Below are 26361 nucleotides of genomic sequence, written 5' to 3'. Positions count from 1 at the left end.
ATCAAACTTTACACTCTCACATTCTTGCTATTAGAGATTTGAATAAAGTGGCAACCCACTACCTTCAATTTCTGGGATATAAGGAGTGCAGTGGTGTCCTGTACAGACAAGGATGGCATCAAAAACCTCAGTCTTTGGCTTGTCTGATGTCCGAGAGGAATGCGTCACTTTCCATCTCCCCATCTGCTCATAGTCATCAGCGAACACGACGGAGTCCACTCGCGTCCCGAACGAAATGTACTGGCGGAGCTTGAAGTGATCGGTGAAGAGCTGGTAGTACTTCAAAACCAGGCGGTTGTGCATGAAGTTTGGGAATTCGGCAGGTATCGGGAAATCACTGTTACAGGAGAAGGAGCAGGAAATGGTATGATGGTATATGTGAGTGTAAACTTCTGGTAGTTTGGCCTGAAACACAGTAAAATCACCTGCATTTATGACAATTAGTTGAAAAATTTGCTGTATTTAGAAATGTCACTTTTCTTTGTACATTAAAAGAAGAGGAAAGATTTAGCATCTCTTTCGCTGACATTTCAAGATGGATATTTATCCCGTCACAAACACTTGGCTATAAGCTATTGATAGGTGAACTTTACAGACCATTACTCTCAAACAAGTAATTTTCTTCAAACAAAGAACTCACAGTGTACTCATTCCTGCATACTTTAAAACTGTATATCATTATCATCTATCCATCCAGCATAATACTTTAACATCCTTGGTCAATGCCATCACCAAATTGTATCCTTCTGTTAACTCTTGCATTGTGTAATATTCCTCTATTGAAATGAGACTACAGGAGCAACCTGCCCCCCAAATATCAATAATTGGAACAAATGCCCTAACAGCTCGTCAGAAACATTACAGGAGCCCCCCCCCCCCCCCCCCCATGAACTGGCAGGATTATGCCATAAGGTAATTCATTAAGTCTAATCTTTATGCAAATAGGGACTTCCTGGACAATATTGAGATTAGTCACATTCACATTCGTGGAGTATAGTACTGAACAGCGTTATGTATGTCATATGTGGTGTACGTCACATTCATGTCAGGATCAGAGTAAATTCTTTTGTGTGTTCCTCAATTCGCAAATAGCACCCTCCTCCCAAAATTTGCAAAAATAAAAGCCCACAAAATTTGTGGCATATACATGTATTACGGTACAGTGCAATCCCGTTATTATGAACACAGTTATAACAAAACTCCGGTTACTCATGGTACAACAAAATAAAATTCAGGTCGCAACATTAATGTTATTTAATTATCCTCTCTATCTATTTGTTCCGTTCTAACAAAATTTCGTTATAACAAAAGAAAATTGCCAGTCCCAAGGACTTCATTATAGCAGGCTGAGTCCACTGTATCAAATAAATTAGTGACACTTACCTGTAACACATCACCTCCTTGCTGGTGTTGATGACCGTGGAGTCGTAGACACACGCCTGGTCCTCCCGCTCCTCCTTGCCCTCTCGGAAGTACCACAGACCACCGATGTCATCCGCCTTTTCGAAGCACGTCGGTATCAGACCCTCGTCCAGGCAGCTCTTGATGGCTGCCAGGCCGCTGGCTCCGGCCCCGATGATGGCCACCCGCTTGGCAGGTGCAGCTTGGGTTGCCATGGCGATGCAGTCAGTGAAAACGACTTAATTCTGGTATATACTAGATAACTGCAAAAGAGAAAATCACATAGGTGAACATTCACTGTAGAGAAATCCTTACAAATCTGCTAGAACATTAGATTTTTTCCTATTTTGAAACAAATACTGTTGCGCTAATTCATAGATTTATGAAGTTCCTAAATGTGCACATGAGTAATATTAATATACCCCAAGGTCAAACGTCATTGCATAACATGGGATTCAAGATTCGATTCACTCCTGTGTCCACTCTATGTGTACACACACTAGAGTCACAATTGCATAACAAATAGCATAACAAAATTCCCTTCAACAGAATTGTGAAACACACATTCTCTGCAGTCTCCCTCTCATGGAAGGTCTAAGACTCCGCTCACGATTTTCTTTATCATCAGCAGTACGTTTCCACTGTTTTTTGTCAGCAGTAAAGATCTCAAACAAATACGTGATCTGACACAGGAAGTATAGGCATGCTTTAAACATGAAGTGGGAGCACTTCAACTGTACAGTGTACCGTGTTGATATCAATATTTACCTTGTGCATGCACCAGATAATACACCTGTAATACAGTAGAAGACTGAACCTCCAGCTGAACTGGAAGTGGCACATGTATACCTCAGAGCTGGCTTGAAAATTGTACATTTATTGATTCAGCTGCTGATAAAAACCCCCAGACATAAAAAATATATTAGCTGCACATTCATCATATTCATAAATGTGCATTACCTTATCTCCATGAAGTGGCTTCTGAATTATTCAAATCAATGGAGCGAGTGTACAGGCTCATGTCTACTCATGTGAAACTTCGCTAGACACAACCAACGACAGCGAAGCCGCTCCGAATCCAGAACCAGCCCACGTGTCTCCAGTTTTGGACACGCCCGCGGCGCCATCGAATGCCGACCTAGCTGTATTGATAACTAGCATGAAAACGGCAACTGAGGCTAACTACTCGCAGCTGAACTCGAAGTTGGACACCCTTCTTTCTGACGTTTGCTCCCTAAAAACTGAACTTTCAGGTGTCAAGCAGTCTGTGAATGAGCTAGAGAACTTTGCTACCGATGCTTCTGACCGGATTGGCGATATTGAAAATACCCAAATCCCTGATTTGATAAAGAAAATGGAGAAGGTGAAAAGTGAACTGGATGAAAAGCTCACTCTCTTCGAGATTCATGAGCGCAAGTTGAATCTTCTAATCTACGGGAGACCTAAAACTACAAACGAGGATGTGTACGGTGAATGTTTCTCCATTTTCTCCATCTTACTGAGAATTTCAACGGAAGAGGCCAAGCACACTATTCCCCTGGTCAACGCCCACAGGCTTCCTAGAAGGGTCCCGGCAGGGAGCACCGGGTCTGATGTACAGTCCGACCCCATTATCGTCCGTTTTGGCCGTATGCTGGATCGCGATAGGATTCTACGCGCTTCTCAACAACGCCCGCGTCAGCCACCCTCCACAACAGCGACAACAAACCCCGGCATCACTATTCGTACCGACTTACCACCAGCCATGAAGCGGGAACGTGGCAGGCTTGCTACCATTGCCTACAACCTAAGGAAGGAGCGCGCCAACATAGCAACTAGGATAATAGTCAATGGTACGAGGGTCATTCTGCAGACCAGAGCCGTCACTAGTCCCAACGGGCCGCCGTCGGCTTGGACTGCATGGCAGGAAACGCCCCAATGATCTCTTTGCAAGTAAGCTATCGGATTGAAGCTTCATTGATTTTGATTTTGTTTTAATTATACTATAAAAGCCCCTATTCATTAACAGAGATCGTTTGTGTTGCTGAAATCAATCGTTCCAGACGGAACAGTGCAGTTCCTACTTCTTTTCTATTTGTTCTTGTTTGTCCAAAAGCGGTCACCAGAGTGAATGATATGATGTTATAATCTTGGTCACTATTAGATTCCCCACAATTTCAGTTACATAGGTTTATATAACATGTCTGAATATATTTAATCCACTTTATTTTATCTTCATTAACATAACCTATCTTGTGACCGTCAATGTCGATCTAAAGATATGAAATTTATTAGCATTTTAATGTTATCAAGTACAGGTTCCACAGGTTCTACTAGCATTTTAATGCTATCAAGTACATGCTCTACATGCACTTTCTTTTTCAATATTCAGCAATCTGTAGTATCAATAACGGTGTCATTGTGAAATATTTCCAAAACAAAAACAAAACACCGGCTTGTATACCGATGTATTAACTTTTCCTTTTTTGTGGGGTCTTAATATAGTCCTGAAATTTTGGTATGTGTCAGGGGCGTAACAGTAAAAATGAGTCTCTATATAATAAGTATAATAATAAGTTGCTGGTAATTATTTTGTATTTCCCCATATATGGATTTACTTTACATTATTCGCTTTGGGAGTACACCCAGATTACAATGTGTTGCAAATGATAAAGCCAAGGTCTGCTGAAAGTGTATACTAAATGTATGGAGGATATACGCTGAGACGTTACACTAATTCAGCCCAAGATTTTTTATTCAACGGTCATTTTGTTCCTCCTTTAAAAGTTTAATACATTCACATTATGCGGCACTTCTAAAGTTATGCCTGATACCTGGTAATGATTTCATTTATGTGCACAAACAAGTACTATGAAACCTCTTTTGGTCTCCCTTTTTCTGTAAATGAGCTTGGTGTACTAATGATGAAATTGGACACATTTTGGCATGTGTCAAGGGCAAAGCAGAATAAGGTATAAGAAAGCGCGCTACAAATAATAAGCCATTGGTTTATTTATTCAATTTTTTTAGTACAACTTATACAGTGTTGTAAATGACAAGGGTTTGTGGAAAGTGTATCATAAATGTATGGAAGATGTACGCCGAGGCGTCACATGAACTCGATTTCAGATGTTTATTCCTTGCTCCTTTTTGTTCCTCTCTACTGTCACACAGTGCACGCGGTATCTGAGTTATGCCTGTTACCAGGCAACCATCCCGAATATGTGCACAAACAAGTATTATGTAACCCGATTTTCCTTCTTTTTTTTTTTTCTCTGTATAAGAACTTTGCGGCTGAGGGTCAACCGCAGCATGTACGAATGATGAACCCCCGTTTCTTATATTATTATGTTTTTGGTGGCGTCATCAGCTTATCATCATGATGGGGCCGCGGCGTTTTACTCAAAGCAACTTACTGAAAGCTGATCACTTGTCGCTGGAGTAACTATGAGTTCGTTAATGATAAGCCGTCGGTTGAATTTTCTTGTTTTCCCCAAATAAGAAAAGAGTTTGCATTATTTGTTTTGGGAGCACAAATTATACAGTGTTGTAAATGATAAAGATTTGTGGAAATGGTTTCGTAAATGAATGGAAGACGTACACTGCGGCGTCACATGAACTCGGTTTCAGATGTTTGTACTCCTTACTCTTTTTTGTTCCTCTCTACTGTCACACAGTGCACGCGGTATCTGAGTTATGCCTGTTACCAGGCAACCATCCCGAATATGTGCACAAACAAGTATTATGTAACCCGATTTTCGTTTTTTTTTCTCTGTAAATGAACTTGGCGGCTGAGGATCAACCGCAGCATGTACGAATGATGAAACCCGTCATTGCCTGTTTTTTATGTTATTGTTCTGTTTGCGGTGGCGTCATCAGCTTATCATGATGGAGCTGCGGTGTTCTACTCAAAGTAACTTACTGACAGCTGATTATTTCTCGCTGGAATAACTATGAGTTCGTTAATGATGTGCACAAACAAGTATTATGTAACCCGATTTTCTTTTTTTTTTTTTCCTCCTGTAAATGAACTTGGGGGCTGAGGATCAACCGCAGCATGTACGAATGATGAACCCTGTTTGTTATATTATGTTATTTTTTTGGTGGCGTCATCAGCTTATCATGATGGGGCTGCGGCGTTTTACTTAAAGCAACTTACTGAAAGCTGATTATTTGCCGCTGGAGTAACTACAAGTTCCTTAATGATAAGCCGCCGGTTGAATGCTCTTGTTTTCCCCAAATAAGAAAAGAGTTTGTATTATTTGTTTCGGGAGTACAAATGATACAGTGTTGTAAATGACAAGGGTTTGTGGAAAGTGTACCATAAATGTATGGAAGATGTACGCTGAGGCGTCACGTGAACCCAAATTCAGATGTTTATTCCTTGGTCCTTTTGTTCCTCTCTACCCTCACACAGTACACGCGATATCTAAGTTATGCCTTGTACCAGATAACCATATACCAATAAGGTGTGCACAAACAAGTTTTGTGTAACCCGATTTTTGTCTTTTTCTCTGTGAATGAACTTGGCGGCTGAGGGTCAACCGCAACGTGGTTGAATGATGAACCTGGGCTTGTTTTTTCTTATTGTTGTGTTCTTGTCGGAGTCATCTGCTTATCATGATGAACGGCTGCGGTGTATGACCCAAAGCAACTTAATTGTTGCTAGAGTAACTATACGAGTAGAAATTTGATCCTGGTTTTTTGTTAGCTTTTCCAGGAATGATATGGGACCTTTTTGTAATTCGCTATTTTCTTTCTTCTTCTTTTTTTTTCTTGTCGTCACTTTGTTCCTCTCTTATGTAATTGAATACCAAGTCAAACTGTTAAACCGATGGACACTGTGACCTAATCCTGGTTAATAATGTATTTCAGCAGCTGGTCTTCAATCTGATTTATCAAATTTACCTCGCTGCATCTTTACTTTTGATAATTATGGTATGCAATTTTATAAGACCGCTGCACTGGTCATGACACTATGGCAACATTATAGAACGATGCTATTTGATGTATTAAGCCATTTTTCACTTTTATCCGTTCACATACCCGTCATTTGCAGCATCACTAACAATCGACGTTGCCATGGTTGCCGAATCATTCATTTATTTCCAATAGGTCAATACGATCTTTTTTTTTTCCTTTTGCATTTATTTCTGCAGTATCAATTTCCCCCTCTTTTGTATAATCATAGAAATGTCATGCACCGATATGTCAAAATTGATACTCTCTAATTTGTGTCAAGAAGGACGATAGCAAGAGGAAGAGGAAAAGTGTATTAACCATCTTATTTCTTTTTCTGTGTATCACTGTAAAAAAAAAAAGTAACCCGACATGAATTATTTTTTTGTGATATTATTATCATGAAGTACCAAAAGTGTTGTAATATATGAGTTTAATTAATGTGTATTGGAAAATGTGTGCAGGGTCCGTCGAGTATGACGCTATACTGTACATTTTGAATGTATTCAGTGACAGTTTAGCATCTTTCAATGTCCTGTTCATTGTTATTATCCACTGCTCTCTCCACACGGCATTCCATTTTTTTTTTTTTTGGTAATATTGTCTCTTATAATACATAAAACTGAGATCTAAACTGATGTTGATTATTAGCTGGTTTAACCGCAGTTGTCTGCGATTACTATGGCGTTGTTGGTCTATCTTATACATAAGCCATAGATCTATACCATTCATGAGTGGTTTTTTTTTTTTTTTTTTTTTTTTACTCGTGTGTTTTCAAGCACGCCGGGAGCTCCGCCTTGCTTGATGTCTATCAGGTTTAGTTATGTTCTGAGCAATATGTGTGCTTTTGTTGTTTTGTTTATGTTTTGTTGTTTATGTTTACTTGTTTATGTTGTCGCTTGTCATGCTATCTCTCGTGTTCACAATCAGCTGTTAATCTATTTCCAATCCATGGTTGGGTCCCGCTCGGCTTATGTAAAGTTTGCTATTCTCCAATTAGGAGCTTACGCTCCATATCTAATACTTAATTTTGGTTGTTAATGATGGCGCAGATAGATAGTTTTGCTTTTCATTCTCTAGGGAATGAAGATTTGATTAACCTTTTTGGAATCAATCAAAAGGATCAACAAAGTGAAAATAACCCATTTAGATATGAATACCGTGCAGCAGATACCATTAATTCTATCTTCGATAATTTGAATGTGAATGAGGAAAATATATTACATCAAGGTTCTGATTATCTAACGATTAATCAATTTCAGTCTTTAGAGATATCGAATGATAGTTTTTCATTGATGCATCTAAATGTCCGAAGTTTAAATAGCAACTTCGAACATTTACAATCTTTACTAGAAAATCCTACCCAGAATTCATTTTCTGTTATTGGGCTCACTGAGACGTGGCTTACTAAATATTCCCCTAATTCTTTTGCATTTCCTGGTTATGATTTTATTACGAATAATAGAACTAACAAGGTAGGAGGAGGGGTTGCATTATATATTAAACAACATTTTGATTATTTTGTACACACCGAACTTAACTCCATGAATGAAATTTTAGAATCTTTGGTTGTTGAAATAAATATCCCAATGTCTAGGAATATTTTGATTACATTGATATATAGACCTCCAAACTCCAGCAGTGCATTATTTCTAGAAGCCTTACAGGATCTCATCCATAACCCAATTTTTGTTAATAAAAAATGCTTTGTTATGGGCGATTTCAATATAGATATATTGAAATGCCACACAGTAAATGCCTCTCAGAATTTACTTGATAGTATGTTTTCAGCTTCTTTTTTACCACTTATTACTAAACCCACCCGAGTGACAGATAATACAGCTTCACTTATTGATAATATATTTTGTAATATTACGCCTACTCCTAAATCGAATATCATTTTAGCAGATATATCGGACCACTTTCCAATTTTCACATCCATCCCAGTCACCACGAAACCAATTAGTCCCACTAGAGAAGTATTTAGAAAAGTCACACCGGATAACTTACAGAATTTGAAGAATAGTCTGAATGAAGAAACTTGGAGAGAAGTATATAGCACTCATGATACGGATTTATCATTTGATGTTTTTATGAATATTTTGAATTCTCATTTAGAGAAATATGTTCCTTTGGTAGAAGTTAAACGTGATTACAAAAAGTATCCTAGATCACCATGGATAACAAAATCTCTTCTACGATCTATAAACCGGAAAAACAATTTGTATTATGCAGACAAAATTAAACGTACTGAACAATCTCATCGTAAATATATTATGTATAAAAACACTCTTACAAGAATATTGCGTTATGAAAAAAAGAAGTATTACGCGGATCAGATATCCTTTTGTAAGCATGACATGAGTAAAACTTGGAAAATAATAAACAGTGCTATAAATAAAGAAAATGATAAGTTTTGTGTTACAAGAGTTGTTTCTGGTGACAAGGAAATAACAGACCCTGTGATGATTGCAGATGCATTTAACCTTTACTTTTCGCAGATTGGACATGATCTTGCTAATAAAACTCCTGCTTGTCAAAAAAATTTCTATGAATTTCTTAAATTACCCAACTCAAATTCATTCTTTTTTGATCCGATTATTAGTTATGAAGTAAAAGATATCATTATGAGTTTGGAAAGTAAAAGAAGCTCGGGACCTGATTGTATTGATAACGTTATTTTGAAAAATATAGCTGAGAATATTGTTGAACCTTTAACTTACATTTTTAATTTGTCATTAAGCAGTGGTGTTGTTCCGCTACGAATGAAAATTGCTAAAGTAATCCCAATTTATAAGAAAGGTAATAAGGAAGATATTAGTAATTATAGACCAATTTCATTGTTGTCATCGTTTTCAAAACTGTTAGAAAAAGTTGTTTATTCTAGACTCCTTAAATTTCTTGATTTTTATGATATCATTTCTGATTCACAATTTGGTTTCCGCAAAGGACATAGCACTTCTCAAGCAATTCTCTCCTTTATTGAAAAAGTAGCCAAAGCAGTAGATAGGGCTCATCACACAGTGGGTGTCTTCCTGGACCTCTCCAAGGCCTTCGATACCATTGATCATAAAATATTACTTCATAAATTATGTCACTATGGTATACGTGGCAAGGCCTTGGAGTGGTTCAGGAGTTACCTCTCTGATCGTAAACAGTATGTTTTTCTATCTGGTCAAAACTCCTGCAACCAATCTGTCACCTGTGGTGTACCTCAGGGTAGTTTACTGGGACCTCTTTTATTTATTTTGTATATAAATGATATAACAAATGCTTCTAATATTTTATCTTTTGTACTTTTTGCTGATGACTCTAATGTTTTTCTTTCTCATTCAGATCCTCATATTTTGGTGGATTTGTTAAATTCTGAATTAAAGAGATTGTTATGTTGGATAAGGTCAAATAAGTTGTCTATAAATCTTCTTAAAACTAAATGTATATTATTTAGTAATACTTTAAATAATCTTCCTAATAATATAAAAATAGATGATATAGTTATAGATGAAGTTGCATCAATGAAGTTTTTAGGTTTGGTTATTGACAATAAACTTTCATGGAAGTCACATATTGATAGTATTTGTCACACAATATCTCGAAATATTGGTGTTATTAATAGAGTTAAATATTATTTTTCTATTCCCACCCTTTTAATGTTATATTCAGCTTTGATTTTACCTTATTTGAATTATGGCATCATAGCTTGGGGGAACACACATCCATCATATCTCGACAGACTGTCCCGTCTCCAGAAAAAAGCTCTTCGAATAATTTGTCATGTTTCTTGGAGAGCCCACACCGATGTTTTATTTTCTGAAAACAAAATTTTAAAGATAACTGATATTTATTATTATTGTCTTGGCCAATTTATGTATAAACTTTCTAATAATTTGTTGCCGTCTGTCTTCACAAGCATGTTTGCGAGAAACCGCTCGTTCCATAAATATCCAACTCGTCACTCAGATGAATTCCATCTGCCTTTAACTAGAACAGTGTTTACACATTCTATATTTACATTTGCTGGACCTAAATATTGGAACAACCTTTCTAACAGTTTGAGGACATCTCCAAGTTTAAGTTCCTTTAAGAGTAATCTGAAGAAAAATATTTTGAACAGTTATAAGAATTGTTGATTCTTTATTGGTTGCAAAGAAGTGTAAAATCCAACCTTATATTCTATTGGAATTACAGCTAAGCGGCTCCATCCATCCACTACCTCTCGTGTCCTTCTATTTTTTTTTTGTCTCTTATCTTCACACCACGCATTAAGCTGCTTTCTCCCCCCCCCCTCTCTCTCATACACACACACACACACTCACACACACACACTCACACACACACACACACACACACACATACTATTTTGTTTCTCTCCTCTCTTTTCCGGCATGACAGCGACTTAGTGTAGTGTAGGGATTTGTTCAGGGTTTTTGTTTCGGATAAGTTAGGTTATAGGTCTTTTTGTCTTAGTTTCTTTGTTTCATCCATTTTCAATGCTTATCAGTCTATCGATCATATAATTTCTTGTATTACGTGTGGGGGGAATGCAGCCTACAAGCTCAGCTTTTTAGCATTCCTCCCCATTTCCAACATTTTCCTATACCTACAAGTTTTCTGTAAATTTATCCTTTACTTTGTATGATGAAATTTATGCACTGTATTCAATTTTTGTAATATATTTATATGTTTTTGTTGGAAATGAAAAATAAATGAATGAATGAAATGAATGAACTGACAGACTACAGTGTAGAGTGTTATGGATACGAAGTACAATGTACCAAGCATGGAGAGCACAGCGGCACAGAACAACCCATCAACTCGTTGAATACATCTCATTTACATAATTCTTCCGCACAACATTTCTCCTGACATTTATGCAGGGATGCCAAGTTCACAAAAAATTTATGAGTGTCAATGAGATTTTCATGACTCGGCATCTCGGCGAGCGAATGTGCGCGCGAGGGAGGGGTTCCCCCCCCCCCCCCCCCCCCGGCCTCCCACGGTAGGGAGCTTTTTCAATTTTTAGCTCTTAATGGTGCGATCAGGTGTATTTTTTACTTACTTTTGAAAGACAAAAGGAACATATAACAATTGCATGTATCACTTTAATCTTTTCAGCTATGCTCATTATTATAGGCCCAAGTTGCAGACTTCGCGCGATGCGCGAGAAAAATGGGTGCCCTGCGTGAGATCGTGAGACGGCCCCTAAATGCTTGAGTCTCACGCAGAATGCGTGAGACTTGGTACAAGCTCTCTGTTTATGAGGCACATGACTTGGAGAATGATTAACCAAGCGAGATGACTTTGGGTTTGCAAAACATGCTTGTGAGGGAGCACTTAGGTTCACAAGGTCCAAAACATTTAATCTACTTCCATTGTGGTTATAAATCATACATAAAGTTGTTATTATCTCTTATCTGTAGACAGTGAACCCTCAAAACATGAACAAATCTTGATAAACAAGGCCAACTCACATATACCCATCAGGGAATAATTTTCCTGGTATTGCATCGCAATTTGCTATGCACTTTTACACCACTGCTACACAAACTATCTTTTGCGTGGTAGTTTTATTCCATAGAAATGTACAGGATACCATGTGAAATATTGTTCATCAGCTGAAATTGCTAATCAAATTTGAGTTGGAAAATTATTCCCTGACCCATTGAGGGAAATGAATGTTTTGTTGGGGTTTTTTAATGATTTTTGCAATGCAGGACAAAAACCATCAATTCTTAAGTGTGGTCAAAGTAAGATTTATAACTCTTACAAAATGGTCCGCAATGCAGAAATTGGTTCCACTTTTCTTTCTTTTTTTTTGGAAAACTCTCACGATAATTTGCCTCATGCAGCATTTGTGAATTTGGCACATCAAGAAACATTTTTCAATCTTATAATGCAACACTCTCCACACTACAGTACAACCTGTACCTGTTGGTCCACACATCCGATCCAGCAGCCCTGGCAGTCACGATTTGATCACTGTTTAGGCATGTGCAGTCTGGAGATTCAAACAATTTATTTGCAGCTGATTGATTTTTTTTTTCCTTTTTTTTTTTGCCATGTGAGAATGGTAGCAACTGAAATTGATTTTTACATCACGATGCCCAAACTGATAACTCCTGTGTGTGAATGCAGCTACAATGTATGGATTTATTTTACCCATGAACTCAAGAGAAAAGATGCCAATGATAAGGTGTACATAGTCCAAATCTGTTGATCTTAATGCATGTAGACACAGATAGCAGGGTGCGGTGTGTATCTCATTGGAAGACCTACACCTGTACCACAAACCCCCAAAAAGAAATATCACTGAAGGTGATTAATACCCCCGCCCCGTGACGACAGTCTTACCCAAGGAATGATCTTTCCTTGATCTTCTGCCATTCAAATGCCGTTACCATGGCAACGCAGCTTCCGACACGTCCGAAAAATATGTCTTGCACATCTTCCCACCAAGACTATTGTGTGTGCCACATTTCATAAGCTTTTGTCAAAAACTGAGGAAGTAGTTCAATCCACAAGATCTTTCCTTGATCTTCCGCCACTAATATGCCGTTACCATGGCAACGCAGCTTCCGACACGTCCAAAAAATATGTCTTGCACATCTTCCAACCAAGACCAATGTGTGTGCCACATTTCATGAGCTTCAGTCGAATACAGAGGAAGTAGTTCAATCCAAAAGATCTTTCCTTGATCTTCTGCCATTTATATGCCGTTACCATGGCAACACAGCTTCCGACACGTCCGAAAAATATGTCTTCCACATCTTCCCACCAAGATCAAGGTGTGTGCCACATTTCATAAGCTTTGGTCAAAAAACTGAGGAAGTAGTTAAATCCGCAAGATCTTTCCTTGATCTTCTGCCATTAATATGCCATTACCATGGCAACGTACTTTCGGGTACTGTCAAAAAATGCGTCTTGCACATCTACAACCAAAGGCACACATCTGTACCAAGTTTCATGAAAATTGGGCAAAAACTGAGGAAGTAGTTTGCAACACAAAATTTTCCATCATTTTGGCTCATAATATGTGAGCAGTTACCATGGCAACATACTTTTTGTCACTGTCAAGAAATGTGTCATGCTGACCTATATCCTAAGACAAACATTCAATATGAATTCCATGAGAATTGGAAGAACACTGATGAAGCAGTTTTGCCATGAAGCATTTTGCCCTATATTTTACCAATAACATGCCGTTACCATGGCAACGCACTTTTTGCCACTGCGGAAATATGTGTCTTGCACATTAACATTTTCAGATGAACATCTGTACCTAATTTCATAAAAATTGATCAAAAACTGTGGGAGGAGTTCGCGACGCAAGATTTGTACCCATTTTTGCCCATAATATGCCGTTACCATGGCAACGTACTTTTGGGTAGTGTCAAAAAATACGTCTTGCACATCTACAACCCAAGGCACACATCTGTGCCAAGTTTTATGGGAATCCGTCGAAAACTGAGGAAGTAGTTCGTGACGCAAGATTTGCAACGGACCGACCGCCCGACCGCCCGACCGCCCGACCGCCCGACCGTCCGCTGATTCCTATATACCCCCTTCAAACTTCGTTTGGCGGGGGTATAAAAAGGAAAAATATAGTAGCCTGACTAGTAACCGCTCACCCCTTAGCGCACGAGTGTAGTTGATGATGACCGCGAATATCTGCCCTACATTCTCGAATACGCACTGCACGCACTGCAGTACGCTTGTGCGCAATGCTAAGAATTCGATGCTCAAACAAATTGCAATATTCAAAGTATTCACGACTATTTTATGATGTTTAAATGCAATTAGCCACATCTGGAGATTCCCGATGGCCGGAAAGGTATCGTCTACTGAAGTTAGTGGAATTAGTGAGTAGGCCGTGATTTTTTAGTTAAAATCCCGCAAAGTTGAGATAAAGTCGTACGAATATGCGCTAGTCGTCGACCTGACAACTGTCGGCAAATAACTGAACGATAGTAGTGTACGTATTTACGTGGAATTGCGTACGCGAACAAAAAAAGTTCGAAACTCGTACAGAGATGGCTCTTGACTAGTTACCGCTCACCCCCCCCCCCCTTACTATAATTACGTGTGTACAGTACTGTATGTGGCGCGTGCGCTTTCAGACCACTGATTTATTACCTCCCCCCTCCTCCCTGCTAACTATCCTCTTGGATTTCCGACGAACTGGGAGGCCCCCGAAAATTCAGATTTTGAATTATAATCAAAGCAATTGACATTTAATGCATTCCTCTATTGTGACATTGTTATGAATAAATATATGTATACATATAACTATATATATAATACATGTATATATACGGTTACAACTCGATCGTTATTCATAATAAGGTTCGTTAGTCCCAAAATGAAATAAGGTTTCAAATAAAAATGTCCCCGTTTCTCGAACATTATATCGAGTTTCCCGAAGTACACGTTCCAGGAAGTCAAAAAAGGAAATTGCAGCTACTGAAGCAATATGAGGAGATGATTTCAAAACTCACATGAAATCCAAACAGAAGAGAGAGTTGAAGAAAAGAAAGGAAGAGAAAGAGAGAGAAACAAAGAAAAAAAGAAGAAGGCACAAAGACATTGAGAAAGAAGAGGGAAGATCTAAAGAAGAAGATAGAAGAGATGAAGTTGGGTACAGGAAAAAGAAAGATCACAGAGATGGGATTGTGATGAGGATAGAAGAAATGAACCATATATTAGAAGAAATAAAACAGAAGAAGAAATGAACTTTGAAGAATTTGAGTGCAAAAAAAGAGAGAGAAGTGAGCTTGAAAGAAGAAATGTAAAACTAGAGAGAAGAAAACAAAGAAGATGACTCTATGAAGAAGAATAGCGTAGAAGAAAAGAAAAAAAAAAAGAAGAGGAACAAAAAGGAAGGAATTGAATCAGATGATGTCAGATATGTATGTCAGCATGCAGGAAAGAAGAAGCCGTGAAGATCAATGGGTTTCTTGTGATTTTTGCGACACATGGTTGCACTTGGAATGCAGTGAACTTACAATAAGGTTGAAGAAGACATATCAAAATACATGTATCGGTGTCCTTTCTGCTGAAATGAAAGGGGAGCATGATCGCAGTCTCTCTCTTCCCTTCTTCCTTTTGGATAACCTTGCGTACCAGTGGAAAAAAAATGATCTTGTTCATATTGTATTTAAATGGAATTTTCAAAATGATATTTTGAATAACTGTATATTCCAAATAGTGTTGAGGTGTGTGTAGATTATATTGACTTTTTCTTTTCTCAGAAGAAATATGTGCGTCGACATTATAAAACAAATAATACGTATGAGCGAGCGGCTGAGAAATACAGGTATTTACAGGACTCAAAAGTGATATTGCTGTTATGACTATATCCCATATAATATTTTTGCTGTATATATACAAAAAAACATATATATATATATATATATATATATATATATATAGTTATACCACTGAAGTTTGTTTTTATGCATCTTTATTTCAGACATATTTGACGACAATTACTAATATGACCGAAATTTTAAGCACAAACATACTCTTGCATTCGTAAGATTTATTATCATAAGTATTACATGTTTGAAGGTATACAATGTTTGAAAAGATCGCCAGCCTTGCTGTAGATTTGCCTGTTTATGAAATGTTTGCAGATACTTTTTTTTATGATAACATTTTTCGAAGTGCTCATAACTGGTATGTTTTTATTCTTTTTCAGCATTCCCTATATGACCAGAATGTCTGGGGGACTTTCCATATAGAATTAAAAGCTTGTGTGGTGAACTGTATAAATATGTATACTTCTATAGTCCTTTTTCATATACTTATAATTAATTCCATGGAAATTGGGATGCAATGATCAACAAGAGATTATATCAATGTGTGATCACAAAGGTATGAGGCAACCCCCCCCCCCCCCCCCACCTCCTCCTCCTCCTCCTCCTCCCGCTGAGCGAGATTGTCGGCGCTAACGAAACAATAATTTTTGCATGCATGAAAAGTCAGTTTCCTTTTCTTAATTACGCATCCCCCCCCCCCCCCCCCCCCCCCCCCGCCTCCATAGGGGGAAAAAAAAAAGCCTGGTTACGGGCGTGGTTTGACTCCATGACATCCAGGCAATCACACTTTGGTATTTAGAGGTTAATTTAAACATTACGTTTTATCTATGGTGGCCGATTTGAGTGAATCCTGGCGTTATCAACGGTGTTAAGATAATTATGTTTACACCATGTTGGTGTAAGAATTTTAACACCCTGATTTTGCCAGTTTATAAGTTATGTGACCTTGAAACGGGTGGTATCTAAGTCCACACTTTGGTATAAATGTTAAATTTATTGTTTTCAAGCTATATGTTTCTGTTTTTCGTAGAATGATGTATACCGATAAGCCTTTTGTTTTATGGAAATTTTTGAGCCTAATACCAATTTATGCCAGTTCTGAAATCTATACTGTAGGCCGACAGACATTGACAGAGCACGCCGTCTAGGCTTTTAATGGATGGGTGATAATATAATGATGTTTATAACGAAAGCTTTGTTGAAAAAGTTGTGAGACATTGACATTACATATAATTGAATGGATTTCTTTTGGAAAGTTCCTTGTTTGCCACGTTTGTACAACTTGAAATGATCCTAGAAAAAAAAATGGAAGAAACAGAAAGCAAGAAAAGAAAAAGAAAAAAGAAAAGGAATATTAGAATAAAACAGTGGAGGGCACTGGTATAATGCACGTAAATTTATTTGCATTGGATCTATTCTGCGTTTTATTTAGATGTTTTAATAATTGATCGCTATACATCAAAGACCTCACGAATCATTCATTTCAGTACATTATGAATAATGGCTATTTCATAACTTGTATACAGGGGAATCCTGTTCTAATGAGATCGGATACAACGAGAATCCGTTTATAACGAGATAAATCGTCCGGTCCCAAACAAATTTACATGTTAGCCTACATGGAGATTTGGAGTTCCGGCTATTGCGAGATAATTTTCGGGCCTAAAAACGGAGAAAAGCAAAGAGAATTTGTGCGGATTTTTATACAACAACAACTTATTCTCTTTTAAGCCGAACTTAACAATGGGCAAAATCACGCTTTATTTCAAAACCAGAAAAGGTTAATTTTCCGTAATTATTTGAACTATCGTTTCGTGCAAACAGACTAACATAATTATGCCAGTGCCAAACAGAAGCAATCAAGGTGATAACGGCGCTACAAGTTCATAAAAGTCTCTTTCCGAGGGCCGTGATGGAACAGCATCGGAATATGTAGAAGCTATAGCCTTCGCTATTTATGCCGAAATGTCATCACAAACTCTATACAATTCGAATTAACGTTATCTAATGGCTTAAACAAGAAAAAAATATGGTGTATATATACAGTATAATGTTTACGTATGAACTATCCTAAATGTTTCCAAAGATATACGTAACGGGAATATCTGTGAGCGGCGAACAAAGCGAATTGTATGTTTTGGGAGCTTTGAACATGTTCAAAAATCCTTTGCGATAGAAAGAACTGCTTGTTAAAATTAAAACTGTTCTTTAGTTTGATCGCAACCTTACCGAGCCTTGACGAAAGTTAGAATCTGCCATTATTCGCTGCATGCTTTCGCAAACATTGGCCGCTCAGTTATATTACCCATTTACGTAACTTTGATAAGATGAATTGAATTAAATGTCAAAATTAAAATACGATGGGATCGTATGATAAAATTTTAATTAAGTCAACTATATATAGCCTATCGAAATACAAGTACTAATATTTCACTCGATTTTGCAATCCACAGTTAGCCGGTATCTATACGTGGTTTTCGTTTTCTTATAAAACGGCATTGACCCATCAAAGTCATCGGGTAAAACATTCACGCAAAGCACGCATTCAACCTCATGCATCACAACCGAGAAGCTGTTTCCCTGGAAGAAATAAAAGATGAGAGTGTAAATTGTGGTGTAAACTTTCACCATAGTACACGTGGGATATCAGTAATTTGTCATAGAATGAAGGATACATTCGGATTTTACTCACAGCTTTCATCCACGCGAGTTGCGCTAAACGCAGCGTTGATAGCGCGATACTATTTACCTGTAGTTGCATAAATTTTGCTTCATCTCTCTCTCTCTCTTCTCAGATGTGCAGCTTGATCAGCATGGGGCTAACAAAAGGAAGGCCCCATATACGATATGATTATATGATTTGTCAAATCTGAAATATTTGATAACATGTGTCTAGAACAAAAATAGTAATCATCGCGAGAATGCTCTCTCATTTTCCTGTCGCATCCAGGCAATCACACTTTGGTATTTAGAGGTTAATTTAAACATTACGTTTTATCTATGGTGGCCGATTTGAGTGAATCCTGGCGTTATCAACGGTGTTAAGATAATTATGTTTACACCATGTTGGTGTAAGAATTTTAACACCCTGATTTTGCCAGTTTATAAGTTATGTGACCTTGAAACGGGTGGTATCTAAGTCCACACTTTGGTATAAATGTTAAATTTATTGTTTTCAAGCTATATGTTTCTGTTTTTCGTAGAATGATGTATACCGATAAGCCTTTTGTTTTATGGAAATTTTTGAGCCTAATACCAATTTATGCCAGTTCTGAAATCTATACTGTAGGCCGACAGACATTGACAGAGCACGCCGTCTAGGCTTTTAATGGATGGGTGATAATATAATGATGTTTATAACGAAAGCTTTGTTGAAAAAGTTGTGAGACATTGACATTACATATAATTGAATGGATTTCTTTTGGAAAGTTCCTTGTTTGCCACGTTTGTACAACTTGAAATGATCCTAGAAAAAAAAATGGAAGAAACAGAAAGCAAGAAAAGAAAAAGAAAAAAGAAAAGGAATATTAGAATAAAACAGTGGAGGGCACTGGTATAATGCACGTAAATTTATTTGCATTGGATCTATTCTGCGTTTTATTTAGATGTTTTAATAATTGATCGCTATACATCAAAGACCTCACGAATCATTCATTTCAGTACATTATGAATAATGGCTATTTCATAACTTGTATACAGGGGAATCCTGTTCTAATGAGATCGGATACAACGAGAATCCGTTTATAACGAGATAAATCGTCCGGTCCCAAACAAATTTACATGTTAGCCTACATGGAGATTTGGAGTTCCGGCTATTGCGAGATAATTTTCGGGCCTAAAAACGGAGAAAAGCAAAGAGAATTTGTGCGGATTTTTATACAACAACAACTTATTCTCTTTTAAGCCGAACTTAACAATGGGCAAAATCACGCTTTATTTCAAAACCAGAAAAGGTTAATTTTCCGTAATTATTTGAACTATCGTTTCGTGCAAACAGACTAACATAATTATGCCAGTGCCAAACAGAAGCAATCAAGGTGATAACGGCGCTACAAGTTCATAAAAGTCTCTTTCCGAGGGCCGTGATGGAACAGCATCGGAATATGTAGAAGCTATAGCCTTCGCTATTTATGCCGAAATGTCATCACAAACTCTATACAATTCGAATTAACGTTATCTAATGGCTTAAACAAGAAAAAAATATGGTGTATATATACAGTATAATGTTTACGTATGAACTATCCTAAATGTTTCCAAAGATATACGTAACGGGAATATCTGTGAGCGGCGAACAAAGCGAATTGTATGTTTTGGGAGCTTTGAACATGTTCAAAAATCCTTTGCGATAGAAAGAACTGCTTGTTAAAATTAAAACTGTTCTTTAGTTTGATCGCAACCTTACCGAGCCTTGACGAAAGTTAGAATCTGCCATTATTCGCTGCATGCTTTCGCAAACATTGGCCGCTCAGTTATATTACCCATTTACGTAACTTTGATAAGATGAATTGAATTAAATGTCAAAATTAAAATACGATGGGATCGTATGATAAAATTTTAATTAAGTCAACTATATATAGCCTATCGAAATACAAGTACTAATATTTCACTCGATTTTGCAATCCACAGTTAGCCGGTATCTATACGTGGTTTTCGTTTTCTTATAAAACGGCATTGACCCATCAAAGTCATCGGGTAAAACATTCACGCAAAGCACGCATTCAACCTCATGCATCACAACCGAGAAGCTGTTTCCCTGGAAGAAATAAAAGATGAGAGTGTAAATTGTGGTGTAAACTTTCACCATAGTACACGTGGGATATCAGTAATTTGTCATAGAATGAAGGATACATTCGGATTTTACTCACAGCTTTCATCCACGCGAGTTGCGCTAAACGCAGCGTTGATAGCGCGATACTATTTACCTGTAGTTGCATAAATTTTGCTTCATCTCTCTCTCTCTCTTCTCAGATGTGCAGCTTGATCAGCATGGGGCTAACAAAAGGAAGGCCCCATATACGATATGATTATATGATTTGTCAAATCTGAAATATTTGATAACATGTGTCTAGAACAAAAATAGTAATCATCGCGAGAATGCTCTCTCATTTTCCTGTCGCATTTCTTGTTTTTCTGTTCATCAATATGACGTCGTCATAATAAAATGCAGATAGCCCAATTTTAATAGAGCATTTATATATAAAGTATAAATTCCACAAGCGTTAGGATACAACGAGAATCCGGATTATTATGACGAGCAAAATCACCCGGAACCGACGATCTCGTTATAACGGGATTCCCATCTATAAAATTCTATTTTCGCAACTATAAATAAGCAGACCCGTCTTCCACATAATGATAATAACGACACATGTCCAATGCAGCATACTTACACAATAAAGAAAGTGAACAACGACAAACCGAACATTAATGTGATATTAGATTGTTCGAATTCGGACATGGAAATTGAATACAATTATATAGAATATCCACCACACTGTATGCTGCCAAAAATTTATGTTTATCTCAGCCTCGGCACACGTGTTGGCAGACTTGCCCTTTGCTAGTTAGCATCATTCAGAAAGGGACTTAGCATCATTCAGAGCCTTGTAATGTGCGGCGCGCGCGCCATGTATTATAGTGAGCGGCTACTAGTCAGGGGTGAGCGGCTACTAGTACAGGATGTAACGACGAAGGTATCGCGCGTTTATTCCGTTATAGGACTTCGTGAGCAGATGATCGTAATACACATAAGAAAGAGCAATATCGCCAACCACATTTCACAGGATTGGATCGGGAAGGATATAATTTGGTAAAGTTATTCACAATAAAGTATCAAAGTGAGCGGTTACTAGTCAGGCTACTGTAAGTAGTTACATTAAACTAGAGAAGCACTCTGAGAGCGCAGACCTCCGCCAAGCATGCAGCTCATTTCCACCACTGATCTTGTTCTTCCTTAGAGAATTCAGTGATTTCTACCCATGTACTTATAAGCATTGTGTGCTGAAACTCGCCTGATTTCCCAATTGAAGCCTTTGTTATGTCATAAACCCTAAGCTGCACGGCGCGCCTCACCCTAGTAAAAACTAGAGCACGCACTTTAGTGCGCGCATGCAAACCTCAAATACATGCAGCCTGAACTCCCAAGTTCATTGACCCTACCTGCCAAAATATAAAAAATCCTTCACAAATTCCCCCAAAATTCTCGGATCACTACCAAAATTTAATCATCTGTTACTTGTATCATTATAAACCTTTTCTGCAAGTTTCATCCAAATCCATTACCTACTTTTTGAGATATTTTGCACAAAGACAAACAAACACACAAACACACAAACCAACGGTAACAAAAACATAACCTCCTCCCTTGGCGGAGGAAAGAGATCACACATCCTTCAATATTACTCGAACTTGGACCTGTTGGCCACAGATCATAACAAAGGAGCATTGAACTGTCATGTACAAAATTTGCACTTTTAACTGTGAGCATATTTGCTATCGCTGTGTAAAGAAAAGCATACTTGACTATTATCTCCTAAGGTACTACTGTTAAGAAGTTTTGGCATGACTCCTTATGAAGCACCTCGAGTTGTGAAAAGTGCATGCATTTCTTTATTTAACCCTGTCTATGCCAGGGACTTTGGACAGTGTGTACAATGCTATGGGGTCTTCTGCGCCAATTGGCACTAAAAGCACAAAGGTTTTAATTATACCCATTATAATAACAGCAGCTGAAGTTTGTAAAATTTCGGCTGATTGTTTCATTTTCATCTTGGCCAAAATAATGGGATAGATCTACACCGTGGGACTATCGGGGTAGGGGCCTGGGATGGAAGTGGGGGTGAGGATCTCTAAGTTATAAATGCTGATGTGTTTTTGTACTATTTGAAGAGTGTCCACTAGCTGTTTGCTTATATATAACTTAGTTGAACTGACTCCCTTTCAAATTTGATTTTTTCCTTTTTTGTCGTGTAAAAGTGCAAACCACAATACATGAAGGAAACAACACTTGTTGTATCAGGTTTTCAAAGTTGAAGTACAGTTGTAATGAATAAGTTTAGATTTATTCACAATGGTCACCTGGAAATACCAGCTGAAAATAGCCGCTATTCATCCTCTGACTTTGATGTATTTTACACACTGAAACTAAAAAATGTTAAACAATAAAAATTTTACACAATAAAAATCACACAAAAACTGAAACAACATCTGGATATACCTAATATGCGCATATCACATATCAAATCACACCTTAACCTATAAAGTACACACACCCACATTTCTGACGTGTATGTTGTGACTCTTCATTACAATTCATATCATTCATAGTTGGTACGTCATACGGTCAACTTTGCTTCAATTTGAGCCATTTGGTGGTCATACATTATGCAGACTATAGTATACTTTATGTACACTAAAGGAGCACAGCACTACAAAGCACAGCTTGTATTGGTTGGGTATGAGACCTCCAACAGTAACAATATTACAATTGTGCACAGAATTATCAAAGACTTCTGATCACATAAACTTGATTAAATAGATTGCCAATTAACACTTGTTAGAAGATTAAAGGCAATACTTTGGTCTCAAATTGGCAAATGTTTGAAATTTTGTGTGATTTTATGCAAATGTTATGACTACAGCTGTAACAATTCCATTTAATTTTCATACACTATCTAACACACCCACAAATTGAAATTCCTAGACTTTGCCAATTGAAGGTGAGCAAAGTTACACTCTGACTTAAAGGGTTAAATTAGAAATGTCAACCAGATCAGAGATGGCAGCTAGGGTGGAGAAGCAATGTTATGTCTCTGGCAATCTCTGGGAAAGTGGCATAAAAACCTAAATAAGACACAGTGAACGTTGAACCTCAACATTTCAAGAACATTTCAAATGGAAAATTACAAAAAGTATACTATCATTAATGTGTTATATTCCAAGATGATCATGATCAATGCTTTATAACAGCATGATTGAAATTGACATTACAATTTTGTACATCAATCCTACAAATTACTGAAATGATATAATGTTAAATTCCATCCTTATTATTATCAGCTGTCATTACAGATACCTACACTACAGTGTACCATGGTATATATTCCCATAGTATCAATGACCCCAGCTGTAATATACAGTGATACTTAATACAGTTCTTTTGCCAAGATATAGGACACTGTGTAAATCATGTGTCGATTAATCAGCTTCAAGCACTTATCCCTGAACATGATTCCTATTCAAAACAGAAACCATAGTCCTGCACATTTATCTGTAATTGCAACTAGTTTTGATAGTCTTGTATTTAAAATTCCCCTCAATCATGGGCCTACAGTACATGCTTCAATTCACTGCACCAAAAGATGTGTGTACATAAAGTACTAATTAAAAAATGCAGCCTCTCCGAGAGCTTCTTGCTTTGCAATGCTGCATGTACGTGTACATCATCAAATACGTATGTACACTGTGATACACTGTAATACAGCAAAACATTGTATGCCATTTCTGACATATAGGTAGCAAAATGGCTCACCCTCAAAGGATGGGGTGGGGTTTACCATAGGTAACTATGCCACTGTTATTTACCAGACGGTATCAATTTAATGAAAAAGAATAAAAATAATCAATGCATTACATTGTATGTACATGTATGTCACATTGTATGACATCATTCTCTCATATTTCTCATAAACTTCATTTCAAAAGCTTTGCTCACATTTCTGGTCTACCTTTTGAAGGGATGCTAGGACCCTGTTTCATGAAGAGTTGTAATTGATTATAGAGTTGATTTCTATCATAAATCTATGACAGCCTGTGTGGTAAGGGAATTTACAATCTTTTATTTTTTGATAAAACAGGGCCCTGGTAGTTCATATCAATATTGAATTTTTACAAGTTTTCTGTACACCTGATGATTTGCATTGACACCGTATTATCACAACTTCGTCTTTTCATTGTGTTAATGTAGGCCCTAGTGCAGAAGCCAAACATCTTTCAAAGACAAAAGTTTGTTGAACTTTACACACTTTTCTGTGTGCCATACCATGTGTGCCTACTCAAACCGCAGTGCATCATCACAGGTATCACCCAGGATTAAACACAGGAAGTTTCTGCCAAGGGGCAAAGGTCCCCGCCAGGTCCCCTATGCCCCAGCAACATGTGACCGTGCATCACATAACAAACAAAAAGTCGCACCCCCTGATTTCACGTAAGGACTCAAAAATGGTGAAACGGGTAAACCAAGTCAATATTTAGTTCTTCTTCTTCTATAATCTTCAAAGGGCTATAAAATGCAGCCTTTCACGAAGATGAATACAACTTGTGTGCACGATGATAGTTTTTCATATTCTATCAAAAAGCTATTCTTCTTCTACATTATTCTTAAGTTTGGGATCATAAAATGAGTGGGAAAGTGCATTTTCAGTAAGTTTTCTACAACCCTTTTTTGTAGAGTAGTGAGATCAGGTATGTCCTAGAGGCCTCTTTTCTTTCTTGATAACCCTTTGCACACTCTTCACTTTCAAGTCTGATAACTTTTGAAGGGATAACGCTACTGCTTTGAAAGTTGGCATTAATCATGGACAAAATGTGTTGATAGAACATGCTCAATTTGAATTCAATCTAATAATCCCTTCATTGTTGCTGCTCCAGTGGCTTACAACCTGTTTTTTTTTTGTCCCTTTCATCGCACAGCTAGCACGGTTTTTTAAAGATTAAGCGCTTGAATAGACAGATAGACCGTGTACTTCAGAGCCTCTTTTCTCAGTTCAAACTTTTTCAGAGTGTGCACTTTCTTTCCAATATTTAGATAGGTTAGGAGAGTCCATTTGAATTGAGTTAAACATCATTTTAAAGCTTAGAGTCTGCTCTTTCAGAATCTGTCCTTAACTAAAAATCCATGTCTGGTGACTTTTTGTTTGTTTTGTGGTGCAGGGTCACATATTGAGATAGCCTCAGTTAAAAGGCTCTCCTGCTGCAGCAAATACCAGAGAAGTGAAGAGAGGGTATATATCCAGTTTGTATGAGAAACTTGAGTCAAGCAACAAAGGAGTGGGCCTTTAGGAGCTAGACCCTTTCAAATTCCTTTGAATTAATGGACAACTTTTGATTCCATCTACGCCATCAAACATCACATTTTCTATTCAATCAACCCATTTTGTGCATTGCTTGCTGATTGCACATGTACACCAGATTGCCTTCCTTGCAGATTGGCAGAGATGTCTGGAAAATAATGGTCAATGAATAGCCAGACTACCTAATATCCCCACTACAAAACTGTGTCACAATGGCCTATCTGTTAGACTGAGGCACATATTGCTATTGTAACACTTAGAGCGGATTTGCTTGCTTTACAACAAGATTTAGTAGGGCATGGATCCCTGAATGCAGAAGAAAATGTCAGTAAGTAAAGCTGAGAGCCTGGCACACAGAAGATTAAGCTCATACCTAACAATGTATTTTCAGTATAGATATTATCTTTATCATAATTATTATCATCATCTTTTTGTCTTTGAAGACTTGATGGGGGATCTACCAATTCCACTAGACAGTGATGTGTGTTGGTGCACTGGTTAAAAAGCTTTCTCCAGGCTCATACATAGCAAAAATAACATTCACAATGCATCTCACAAGGCTCAATTACTAATTGTCCTTTCCTAGTTAAAATTTTTTTGTACCTCTGCCAAGGGAGGAGGTTATGTTTTCGTTA

The 26361-nt window shown here is 37.5% G+C and overlaps 1 protein-coding gene across 1 annotated transcript in view; it reads right to left on the bottom strand.

The window, feature by feature from the left end:
- The window catches only part of LOC139732208 (flavin-containing monooxygenase 5-like), a 34511-nt gene that overhangs the window by 3989 nt on the left and 4161 nt on the right, over nt 1-26361 (bottom strand). Inside the window, exons 2-3 of the mRNA XM_071643086.1 lie at nt 1384-1664; nt 63-337 (exon numbers count right to left, since the gene is read on the bottom strand). Of these exons, the coding sequence (XP_071499187.1) occupies nt 63-337; nt 1384-1616 (508 nt within the window). The 5' untranslated portion in view covers nt 1617-1664. The remainder of the gene's footprint in view (nt 1-62; nt 338-1383; nt 1665-26361) is intronic.

The sequence above is a fragment of the Diadema antillarum genome, unplaced genomic scaffold (assembly GCF_040938485.1).
Source record: "Diadema antillarum isolate AM-2024a unplaced genomic scaffold, OU_Dant_1.0 seq00000406_RagTag, whole genome shotgun sequence".
NCBI classification, from domain to species: Eukaryota; Metazoa; Echinodermata; class Echinoidea; order Diadematoida; family Diadematidae; genus Diadema; species Diadema antillarum.
The sequence above is the reverse complement of the archived record's forward strand: the minus strand, read 5'-3'. Positions and strand labels throughout refer to the sequence as shown.